At 44.5% G+C, this 12,406-nt stretch overlaps 1 protein-coding gene across 4 annotated transcripts in view; it reads left to right on the top strand.

Moving 5' to 3' along the window:
* The first annotated feature begins 811 nt into the window (after positions 1-811).
* The window catches only part of MAPRE1 (microtubule associated protein RP/EB family member 1), a 175,078-nt gene continuing 163,483 nt past the window's right edge, over positions 812-12,406 (top strand). For 2 of the 4 annotated variants that reach the window (XM_069651028.1, XM_069651030.1), the window contains exons 1-2: positions 974-1,060; positions 6,046-6,169. In XM_069651028.1, coding sequence (XP_069507129.1) covers positions 6,049-6,169 — 121 coding nt within the window. In that variant the 5' untranslated portion in view covers positions 974-1,060; positions 6,046-6,048. The other 2 variants (XM_069651029.1, XM_069651027.1) reach the window with 2 other exon arrangements.

A 12,406-nucleotide genomic window follows, 5' to 3' on the forward strand; every position in this document is an offset into this window, starting at 1 on the left:
TGAATGTTGGCATGTATGTAGATGCCCAGGTATTTCCACCATTTTGCACCTGCTGCCATCAATGGTCAGCTAATACCACTACGACTGTGCCTGGCAAGTGCCATTCCCATGCCCATACAAAAGCCAAAACTATTGCACAGCTCTCAACTCACACGCTTTTGGCGGGTGTCACCCGCCTTGTAAAGGGCTGACTCACCCGCCAAGCCTCCTGCACGCCCATGCATTCCAATGGGAGTCTCACCCGCCAAAAACAAAATCGGGTGGTTTCACCCGCCTTTGCAACAAAAATGGTTGAGAGCTATGCTATTGGCATTGCCAATTCTTGATTCTCTTCTCTTGCTCCTACTACAGGGTTGTGTCAAAAGCCGGGTTGTCTACAACGCAGGCGGGCTTCAAGTCTGGTTTTTGCTTCAAACAAAGGTGGTAACTCAAGTTGGCATTGCCAATGCTTGTTCTAGCCAGCCCACTTAAGTCCTGGCAAAAGTACACAAGCATCTTTAATTCAAACTCTTAGAACTTCCTGCGCATGGACTGTGCTCACTGGAGGCCGTTCCAACCACAAAGCGCATTGAGGCCATACAAATGGGCAAAGGGAGCTATACAAATGAGAATACAATACAATACGGGCTCAAGGAACTTGTAAGCTGCAAACACCTCTGTCTGCAAAGGAAAATGATGGCGTCCAAGATTGTTTTACCCACTAGCATGGAAGACAGGATTGACACACAGTATAAAAGAATGTTGGACGTCTAGTTTTTAATATAACAATGTGGACGTTGTTCTTCCGTCTAGTCAGCTGACACGCTAGGCATTTAGCGGCGGTTCCTCAATGCCACGCCCTCTCTTGGCGGCGCGCAAAACGGCGGGTTGAATTATTCATGAGGTGACGTAAGGCCGCAGAGGAACATGGCCGCATTGCGCATGACGTCAGTACGGGCGGTGCCGGTTTGAACGAGACGGGTCTTACAGGTAACGGGCAGGAGCTGGGGTCGCGGCGGCGGTAGCTTAAGCGGGAGGGGTGAAAGGGTCTCCAGCGGTACAACTGCTCGTTGCTCATTAGGTGGAGTCATGTGTCTGTGGGGGTAGTGGCTAGTCGTATGGTTCGGCGAGTGCGGCCTACAATACGACGTTGGTAGAGTGCCGCAGGAATGGGGGTGGGGGGATACAGACAGACGGGAGGGTCTGCACTTGGTGCCTGCTTAGTAACCATTTGTGGCACATATGCAAAAGGCGCCCATTATAAAAGATTGACATTGCACGTATCATTAAATGAGGAGCCTGTGTTGTTGAATTCTTCGGGGTGAGGCGGTTAATAAAGACTAATCCTGAGCTGACGTTAGAAAGACAAGCTAGCCAAAATTGTGTGACTCAAATGGTTTAACTCGTAGGGATGGAGCGTTAATGGGCGAAGAGTCCGAGGGTGAACATATGAAGTACCCTTGCCATGAGCTGTTGGAAAGGGTGTGTGTAGTTGAAGTGTTAGTGGTTAAGCACCCTAGACGACTACTGGCAGATAACTATTTAAATAGGGGCAAGATTAGTTAAAAACGTAAAAGTTACGCTGTGACTGAGATTGTGAGAAGAATGCTTGGGTTAGTAAACCGAGGGGTAATTTAAAGACTATGGGATAGGGAAGAATTATTGGATAATCCATTAAAAAAAATGAAATGGTGGGGTTGGTGGACATGGCGACGCACATAAAAATGGTGTACGTTTAGACCACGGTCCAGTGTGTGCATGAAAACGATATACATGTAAAAAATTTTTAGCATCAGGGTAGGGTATTTAACTGGGTGTGGTTATTTGATGCCCCTTGTTAGCCGGTGGGGCTAGGGTCCGATCTTAAATAGTTCCACTTGTTCTATTAATATGATGCCAGGAAAAGCATTCCAGTGGTGCAGTGCCAGGAGAGGGGCGCGGAAGATGGCATGCGAGGGAGGTTGTTGGAGAACTGAGCCTGTGAGGGGGACTTGGAGTTAAGTCATTATCTAGATAAATTAGGTTATCTAGTTTTTGTATAAACTTGAGTTTTTGTTTGTAGCGCCATGTAGTTGTGGCAAAGTAGTGCCTTGTTGTGGTGGATGAAGGAGCAGAGGAGCATGCCTAGCAGTAATCTGGTTTGATAACCAGCATGAAGATGTTTTGGTGGGGGTACAGGGTTATCATCTTGAACCTAGCCACCTTGATGATGGATTTGTTTGAATTTTTCTGACTTGGGAACTGATGCTTGCGTGCCTTGGGTGATGGCGTTAGGCGGTACAGAGGTGTAGTAGATGGATGAGTGGGGTTGGCATTGGGGACTGATGACATATATTGATCAGGTAGCGTAATGCCACCCAGTGATGGCTGACCATGGGGCAGTTGTTGATGTGCTTGGAAATGTAAGGGGGGTGTCTTGGTACCCTCAGCAAAGAGATCTGAGAGAAGGCAAATGTTTACATGATCTTACCCATGTTGTATGTATATAGGCTGAAGGAGTGGCCTCTGGCAGATCCTTGTGGGTCGGGTGTGTTAGAGTTCCAGTATATGTAGAAGATGCGACCAGAGAGCTAAGAGGGCCCTCAGTCGAGTACAGTATATTTGAAGCCTAGGGATGAGAGTAATGGTCTAGGATGGCAGAGAGAAAGAATTGCATGAATGAAAAAAGATGGGAATGTTGAGCGGTGGTAAGATTTTGTGGCATGTTAACTTGGGGACCCAGATTGGCTAGGCTTACGTAGCAAATGTACCTCAACGTTATTCTCAATGTGTTGTGTATTTTGGACTGGTGGGGCAGGAGGCATTCATTGTAAAGGGGCTTGTTTGGGTCAGCAGTAAGATAATCACGAGACTGACCATTCAGGATGTGTGCCAGATGATAAATTGTTGAGGGAGTATAGGCGAGGGATGCGACCTCATTGGGGTGCTACAGTATCGTAGGAAGCCTATGCTGGTTTGGATGAGATCCATGTTTTTATTTTTGAGGCATCTGTGCAGACGAGGATGGAGTTGAAGCCAAGCATGCCATGAAGTGTCTTGGAGAGAAGTTAAGAACAGTGTATTATAGGGATTTGGATCGCAGTGGTGAGGTCCTTTAAAGAGGACACATTCTATTGTAGAGTTTATTTTTGCTTGATTTTAACTTTTCACAGATATCAACAAAAAAATCTGCATCTGAAATGCAAAGGATATCAAATAATCCATAAATATTTCCCCTAATATTTCATGCAATCTAAATATACTTCTAATAGTCGCCAAAGATACCTGGAGAACCATACAAAATGCAATGGTGGGAGGAATCGGTGGAAACGAATGCAGCATCATGAAAAAACTGCAATAGTCGCCAAAGAACCAGTGGGTTCAAGCGTTTGGCATAGAACATAAATTTTACCCGCGACTATGGCATTTTATGAAATCCAAATGTGACCTAAAGCTGCAATTGACACCCAAAGGGGCACGCGTTTTCTGTTCCAATTTTGTTAATCGCTTCCAATCCTACAATTGTTTTGAAGCCCATATGTGAGGCTAATGGTGGTTTTCATTGTACAGTAGTGTCATGAGACTAGAAAAAACAACCCTATATAATACTTTGAAGGAGATGTGGCTCTATTTTTTTTGTCTTCATCCCTGAACCAATGCTTGTATACACAAGGAAGATTAAAGAAGTTCATTCTTTGACTTCCTCAAGATTAAGCCTACAAGTGTTAACAAAATTAATGTTGAGTAATTTTCTTTCACGTGTTCTACCCATTTCCCAGAAAGTGTTCCCATCCATCTTATTTTCAACCTTTTTGCCTGTTTTTTTCATTCTACGTTTGGACTTCAATTTGTGGTCTGCCCTCAAGCCCTTCAAGGGGCAGTGACATTGGGAGAGGGTGCCGTCTGTAGATCCGTTATAACCACAAAAGGGAAAAGTAAAATACTTGCTTTTTTGTTTACTTTACGTACCGACCTTTCCCCAGAAATGATACTACCAACCACCACCTCCATCAGTTACATTGCTGCTACTTTCGTTTTTAGTAGTATTTCCAGTAATAGCAGCAGCTCTAACATGGTTAGTCGTTCTGCCCTCAGTAGCACAGCTATCAATACAACTCGTACTGAGTGCTAGTAGTTATTTAACTATTACTACAGCAAGTTGTAGGTATAGCACTACTAGCAGTGCCTCTTCTGATGCTTCTATTAATACTAAACGACTGCTGATACTTTTACTGCTGGGAATAATAGTTGCCCTACTGCTATAATTAGTCACACTATTACTAGTATTTCTGCTAGTGATGCTATTTTACTAAAAGTACTGGTAGCTGTATTGATATTGGTGTTTGGGACTATCCTGTTGATAGTGTACTCCTAGTAGCACTACTACTTCTGGTACTATTATTGGTGAGGTGGTATTAAGTTAGCAAACTTGGTGTAAAATAAAATATTTCCATTTGATGCTAAAAAAAAGGATCTGCAGACTTTGCCCCTCTGTCAATATTCTTGTTTAGGATTTGGAAGACTACTACAGAATGGAGGACAGCAATAACCAGATAAATGAATACAAAAATGTTGAATAAGGTCTAATATATTGTCACTGGAAAATTATCAAAAGATAAAACATTACAAGAATAGAACACTTTTTTTTTCTTTTTTTTGTTGACTTTTGTGAAATGTGTATAGCTACTTTAAGTAGTGGGGAAATGAGTGCAAATTTTGTGTAGCGGAGACGCATGGTTTCCCTTTTTATTTGTGGCAGTCCATATTGGATGGGGTAATGGACTGGCCAAATAGGGATAGCAGCACTATTGAGTGCAGCAAGTGTGCATTCAGTAGTCGGGAGAGTTAGATTTGCAAAGATGTGTTGGTGGGCTTGTATTTTCTTTTGGTGCTGGCTGAAAGAAAGGTGTGGGGGGGTGTGTGTGCTGGAAATATTGTAGTAGGTGGGTGAGTAGTCTGAGGATGGGGCATCTAGAGAGCAGAATGGGCCTAATACATTGCCGTGACTGGGTTGGAAATCTTGTAAGTTGAGTGGAGACGAGGTTCCTTCACTGGATCTTGGTCAAATGATCACGTTAGGATCACCAATGATGGAAAGATCTTTACTTGGGACAGGCTAAAGTATAAGGTCGACATCTGAAGAAAATGTTTGTGGGTGTCGGGTGAGAAAGTTGATGAATAGGATAGTTTGGGGTCAAGAAATTGGAATAGAATTATCTGCCAGTAGTCTGGAGTGTATGACTGTAGGCTTGGGCGATGATGATGCTACTCGCTTTTTTTGTTAGTGGAGGCAGTGTTAGAATAAGTTAGCGGGCAGCAGGTGGTAGTTTTGGAGGCCCTTGTTTTTGTGACCATCAGTGCTTTGGATTGATGGGAGTTTAGTGGTCGGTGCTGAAGTTGTTAGTGATTGGGTGTTCCAGAGGCCGTGAATGAGTTGTTGGAGCGCTTGGGTTGTCTCTTGAGAGGGGCGAGTGGTGTAGGCTTTTGTTGTGGGGAGTGACCAGTGCTGTATAAGAAGTGGGTTGGGCAGTTGGGGTTGGCTGGGTGGCAAGTCGATGCCCCACAAGTATCGAAGAGGCAGGACAGTTGGGGCGTTTCCAGGGATGTGAGGCACCTGTGCTCCCACTGAGATGTTGCTTACTGAGTCAGGGTATTGGGGTGGCAAATGGGTTGTGACCCTAAGTCCGAACAGGGCTAAAGGGGTGGGACATGTTGTGGCCCCAATATGAGAGGTGGGACATGACTTCATCCAGTGTCAAGCTAGCCAGGCTGTTGTAGCTCCTATCCAGGAGCTAAAGGGCTCCCACCAATTTTGAACCATGAAATGGTACCGGTTTCTATTTTGTAATAGAAAGCACAAGTTAACGCGTTTGGATTCTAGTTGAATGTTTGCTGTTTTTTGTGCTGTTGATCAATGGCCCTTTATTCTTTACCTGTGAGCGTTGTAGTGGGTAGCGGACTGCATAGTTCATATTCAGGTTGTGAATTAATGTGGTTGATGTCACTGCCATGTCAAGTGGCCATAATAGGACACGAACACTCAATTTTCTCCTGAAATAATGGAGATATTTGTGTACTTTCTTTCAGAAAATGGCAGTCAATGTGTATTCCACGTCTGTGACAAGTGATAACTTGAGTCGACATGATATGCTCGCATGGATCAATGAGTCGTTGCAGCTGAATTTAACGAAAATTGAACAGCTTTGCTCAGGTGATTAGAAAACATTTATGTTTGAGAGAAATGTCATTTGTGTTTCAGGTCGGCCTTCTGGCTGTTAAAAGTCTGAACTTCTGTTCCATTTGCTTATTGAATTGTTGCTTTTTGTGGATGTTTACATAAGTTGATGGGCAGGGGAACGCTGCCCAGGTTAACAAAACAATTGCAGTTTCTTATCTCTTGCCCTTAAACATTTTGGGAATGTTTTATGCTTGGCTAAAAATGTTTTGTTCAATTGATTTGCTAGCTACCATGTACCTTCCAAGTGCGAGAGGAAACGTTTTCATACTTGTTACTGCTAATTCACTATAACCAGAATGCTTGCTACTTGTTAAGTATATTTCTTTAGTACATGTATTAAAACGAGGAAGGGTCTGGTTGAGAAGGGGACGAGGAGTAATGACATCAAAGTACTAAATCTACATACCTAGCCTGCTGCATAAGGACGCTTAATGCGTGGACCAGAAACTTCTTTCTCATGTAAAGTGAGCAACACAGAGTCTCCAACTCTACTACTTTTGGTTTCCTTAGCAATTTTAGCGACTTTTGCGCTCACATTGCACTTGTCTAATATATGCTAAAATTCTCAAAAGCAGTATACTTGTTTCGAAGAAAGTTTTTCGAATGAACATAATTGCATTTCATTTTTGCGTAGCCCACAACTGCAATTCGATAGCGAGATGGATTACCTGACCCCGTACCATTAATTCTTAGGTGCATCATCACTGTTGATTGGGCTGTTGCCATATGAAACAGAACTCCCCCGAACATAACCCAAAAAGAGACAAGTGGATATTGCATCCAAATCGTGCACCTAATACGATATTCTTGATACAAGCTCTAGTGTTTTGCATCTAAATAAACGGCAGAACAAAGTTGCAGTGTATAACCCATTTAAGATAGCAGGAAGTCCGAAAGAGGAACGGCTGTTTGTCTGCATACAATGAATTCAGTGTTAACTAACTCATTGATTTGCCACTGTGTGCAAAGCTGCAGTTGAACATCGTGTTCATCAACATTGGTAGATGCACATTCCATACACTAACTGGAAATTCTTCGGTGCCTTTGTTTTCTGTTTTAAAAAAAAAAAGAGAAAATTCACGGCAGCAAATCGTAACGTTGGGTATTTTTCTGCGATGCAATAAAGTGGTTGTTGGGGAGAAGTCTAATTTCTGTGCTAATTCACTTCAACCTTGGAGACCCCCAGCTCTTTTGCTGGACTTTAGGACTTTCAATTTCTACCCTGGAGTGAGTGAGAGACACTTCTCACTCATGTGTTTTTTGATCTGATTTGGACTTGTTTTAGTTTTTGGAGCTTGACAAACTCCATAAGCATCTGGCGTTTCTATTATGACACACAGCGCCTTCAGTGCATTGTCACATTGGATTTTTCATAAGGTTTAAATACCTTTACTTGGCTGAACTACTGTTCCCAAGAATAGTAAAATTGCCTTTACTTGGCTTTTTCCTATGTAGTTCCAGCACACCCCATTTTATGTGGAGTGCTTGGGGGGTGGTTACTTAATAGCCCCCCGGAGACGCCGCGTGGCGGGCCAGCAATAATGGGCGCACGTCCAGGGAAGAAAGAAGCCGGGTCAACCTGTGGCCTCGACTGCTTCCTGGGACTGAGCTGCAGGTGATGGTGAGCGAGCTCCTTGGGGGGCTGGCGCAAGGAAAGAGGCGCCGACTGGTGAAGGCTTGGTGGGGGCTGCGCCAAGTGCCCTGTGTGGGGCCGGGGCACGTCGGCAGCCTCCCTGGCGCGGCGATGAGACCAGTGACGCTGAGGAGCGACCAGCGTTAGTGGGAGTACAGACCAGCGTCCACATGTGCAGAATGGGAGTGTGTGGTGGGGGTGCGAAGCAACAGCAGTGACTGCATTCCATACCGGCCCAGTACGGGATCCTCCATGAGATTTACTTAAAGCAACATACTGTCCTGAAGCACAAACGGGAGCCAGAAGGGGTAGAGGTGTGTATGGTGTTGCATGAAGGCTGTGGGGCCTTGGAGTTGCTGTCTCCAGAGTCCTGACTTGCGGGTTACACCCTCCCCCCAATGGCAGAATCGCATTAACATTTAAGCACAGTTGCTAAGCAGTGGGCGGAGCAGCATAAAGGCACTGCGGCTCTGCCTACAGGCAGAATTGACTGGGGGAAGACCACGCCTTCAATTAGAATACCAGGAGGAGGCACCTGAAGCGGGAGCACGTGGAGGGAGCATAGACACCAGCAGAGCAGGGACCTGGAGTGAGCAGGAGCCCAGGGACCTGGCCCTTATGTCACTGGCAGCGCCGCAAACCCCGAAGAGTGGGAAGCAGGGGGGCTTCTCGATTATGTTGCAGATGTGACAAAGGCAAGCTGGTGGAGACGTGACAGATCAGGTCCACAACACGGACCCCTTGCTTGCTATGTTCACGCAGATGTCCACCAAAGCTGACCTACAGGACCAGCAGAGGAACTCTCGCACAAAATCCTGGCTCTCGATACGATAGCTGGAGCGCAACATAGGGTGTCGGAGTGGTGGACACATTATGCAAACGGTCATATTTTTCCTGTCGTGAAGCAAAGAATCGCTTCAGAACATTGACATGACTAAGCCAGCAAACATCCATGTGATTATAGCTATCATCATAATCTGCCTTTGCCTCTCTGTTTTCACAATGAAGTCTTGACTGTTTTGTACATAATGCCTCCTAATGTATGATGCAATGATAATGGACAGCCTTCTCACCCAAGTGTCTTTTTCAAGCAGCCAATAAAACAGTTTCGCTCTCCGACCATGGCTGGGGTCCCATCAGTCATTCCTACCAGATTATCCCATGGAAACTTTAAATCATCATTGACTTTTTGAAAGGCATTAAAAATGACAACACCAGTAGTTCTGCCATGCCAAGAAACCAGGAAAGCCAGTTCCTGAAATACTTTGCGTTCGTTATTGGCCCCATGAATGTAATCATTAAGATGGAACTACTGTGACGAATTTATGGGGAAGCCCCTTCCCATAAGGCCAGAGAGGTGAGCCTGCTACCAGATAGTCCCCCTGGGGGTGGTACTCAGTGGGTGGATCTCATTGGAGGGTAACACCCCCCTCCATCCCCCTCTTTGGGACAAGTAACCCCCTTATTGGGAGAATGTGGTACCCCACCAATCACTTGACCCTAGACCCCCTTCCCTAAGGGGGCCATGCATAAGTCACACTACCAATTCCCTAGAAAGTACTGGGACTGAAGCACACTACTGATACAAGGGAGATCGAGGGTAGAAATACCGAGACAAGGAAGAATGGGGAGGAGTTTAAATATATTCTATTGACAAACACTCAGATGAAGATGCGCAGAGCAATGCAGAGTGGCCTGCGAAACTAACATGAGCTGTACGAAGAGGAGTGGGGCATGAATGGTACTCAGTTAGCAGTCTAGTTGTTGCTGGCTGCTTATTGGTCAGTGTAGACGACTTATCAAGTCCTCCCTGAATGAAGGAGCTGCAGGAGCCAGCACAGTGCAGGAAGTTGGAAGGAGGTGGACCAGGATGCCGAGAGGAAGCTGGAAGAACCAAAAGGCGATGAGGCAGCTAAGTTTCCGGTGTTCCTGGAGCCTTGAAGCGCTTCAAGGGAAGACCGTGCTACTGAGAGGAAGATTGAGACTGCAGTGTTCCCGGGCAGAGCCCACTGCAAGGCTCCCTACTGGTAGGGGGAGCACTCTGGCTGGTTGGCGGGAGACCAAGGTGAAGTCGGCATCTTTATGGTCCCAGTACCTGGCAGGCAAGTGAACCAGGTCTGTCCTGCAACAAGAGAATCTTAAGTTCTAGGACCCACCAAACTAAAGCAGCATGAGTCATCTTTCTTGTGGCGGTACTTGCCAGGAAAGGACCCCAAGTATCCAAAGGCACAGAGGTGTCCGAGACCCACCATATGAGACCACAACAAGTCCTTCCTCGTTGCAGTACTTGGCAGAAGAGGGGTTTGCGACCCACTCCCATGAGCGAAGCAGAGGTCTGGGACCTACAAGAGACTTTTTACTAAGAGCCAAACTTGGCAGGGAAGTGAATCAAGTTGGCCCCAAGCAGAAGGAGAAGCAGAGGTCTGGGACCTATGAGAGAATTTAGAAAGTGGTCATGAGTCTTGGCGCACCTGATTTTTTTTTTTCTTTTTTTTTTTTTTATGAAGGTGGGTAAGTGTCATTCAATTCCTACTCTAAGGGTGCACAGGAGAAATATGTGACTGGCATAGAGTCCCTATCTATAATGGAAGTGTCCACGACTTATGGAGAACTCCCATCCACACCTATATATATACTGAAGGAAGCTTCAGTAAATATTTACTATAACTTGTATGGTTAAATATCAGATGGTTTTTAAAAAAGATGATTTGAACAATTTTTCAAACCATTCAATTTAGTAATGTCTTTGTGTGTATCATAGTGATCTTACTCAATGCACGTGTTTTGAAAATGTGTTGGGAATACAAAGCAAAATTCATCAGTTGTGGTTACAATTTACAGTGAAAGTTCTAAAGGTTTCTAAATAAAAGGGCTGGACGCGGTTCGAGAATTAAATCTGTTCAGGAGCAAAAAAGAGTTCTTCAGTTTTCAACAAACTTTCTAAAAATAAATTCAGAGTTTGTCAGAAATTATAGTCTCTTATAAATCAAATATTCAGTTGTGATTTTTTTTTTTTTTTTTTTTAAGGAACGTTAAGTCCTAGAATCTCCATACTTCTAGTGTTGTGTAATGGTATGGTGCTTTGTGGTACATCGTAGTAAGCTGGTAGCTTCCTTTTGGTTTCAGAAATTTTACGGGGTCACATGATAAAGCACAGGTGAAAAAAGCATACTAAAGCTTAATCTTCGAGTTAAAATTGTTATATGAATGTCTCTTTTGTTGAAATTACCTTAAAACCTGTTACAGCAGTTTGTTTCAATCGAAATTCACTCTATTAGTTTCCCTCTTCTACTGTATAGCCGTTATCTAATTGCTGTGCTGATTCTAAGTGAGTTTCCCTCTGTGTGTGGGGGACATCTGTATTAGTAGGATGTCTACAGTGTTCTACATCTATCTTGTTTATTTATCCGTACTTGCAACTGTATGTATAAGTGCACTCGTTTTGACTTTGTGCAGGATCTGAGCTAATTTCCGTCCGTGTTTAGTTCTACAAAAAAGAACGCAGCATTCAGTACGTGGCTTTCAGGAAAACGGTGCATCTATCGCTGCTCTCTGCAGGGGTTAGCAGTCTAAACTTTGGAAACTTGCAGTTTCGTGATCGTTTTGACTGAACTGGGGTTATCGACCCAGCCCTTTAAGACGAGATAGCAATACTTTGATTATTGATGTTTCGGTATCTTCTGCATCCCCATTCATCTCAAACTAACGCGGGGCTGGCAAATCACATCTGTTTGCAATTGTCTAAAACTGAGTTACAACTAACATCGATTCTCACGCGCTTCTCTCTCGAAGCATCGTATGAAGAAAAAAAAGCAGGTTATGTACTAAAATTTCGTCAGCATTGACGTCATCCTATGAGGCAAACTTCAAAAACTTATGTGAGAAAGTGATGGGGTTAGAGGGAACATCTAGGTATACGTTACCTACTTGTTGGGTAGGTGAGTGGGTCTCTAACATCAGGTGGGGCAACTAAACCCTCCCTTCATACAAGTCACTATGAACGACATCAAATACACAACGTCCCATTGGTTACACAAACTATAGGACTCTTTATTATGTGGCCCCTATAATTGGTTGGCACCTTGTATCCGCCGGTACTTTTCCACATACGCCATCAGCACGCTAGCTGGCATCCAGGTGCTGGTGGGTTGGTCTTGACCACAGCTTCCCACCATTAGCCTACTATCCATCACTCTGCTGTCTGCCAGTCAATTAGCCCTTTGAAGATTGGCCTTGAGTTTGTTCTTTGTGCCTGGGAATAAGCGGGGGTATAGCATACTTGTGTCTCCTGAAGTTCGCATAGCACCACCGTGTTTTAGAGCTCTGCTGCATTTAAAATATTCTTATTTAATGAACCTCTGACGTCTTCTTTGTGCCCATCCTCTGAACAGGAGTTTGTTCTTTTCACAAGTTCATAGCTACTGTCTGATCATTCAGGCCCAAAGTGGCCTTGGCTACTTGGTGCTGGTCTAGCCTCACATTGCTTTGCTTCACCTCTGCGACACACTGGAGAAACATTTCTTTTTCTGGGTCCAGCTTTGCTAAGATGCATAGTGGAATCGTCCATAGCCTTAAGA

This window comes from Ambystoma mexicanum, chromosome 3p (genome assembly GCF_040938575.1).
Source record: "Ambystoma mexicanum isolate Mex_15411 chromosome 3p, UKY_AmexF1_1, whole genome shotgun sequence".
Taxonomy (NCBI): domain Eukaryota; kingdom Metazoa; phylum Chordata; class Amphibia; order Caudata; family Ambystomatidae; genus Ambystoma; species Ambystoma mexicanum.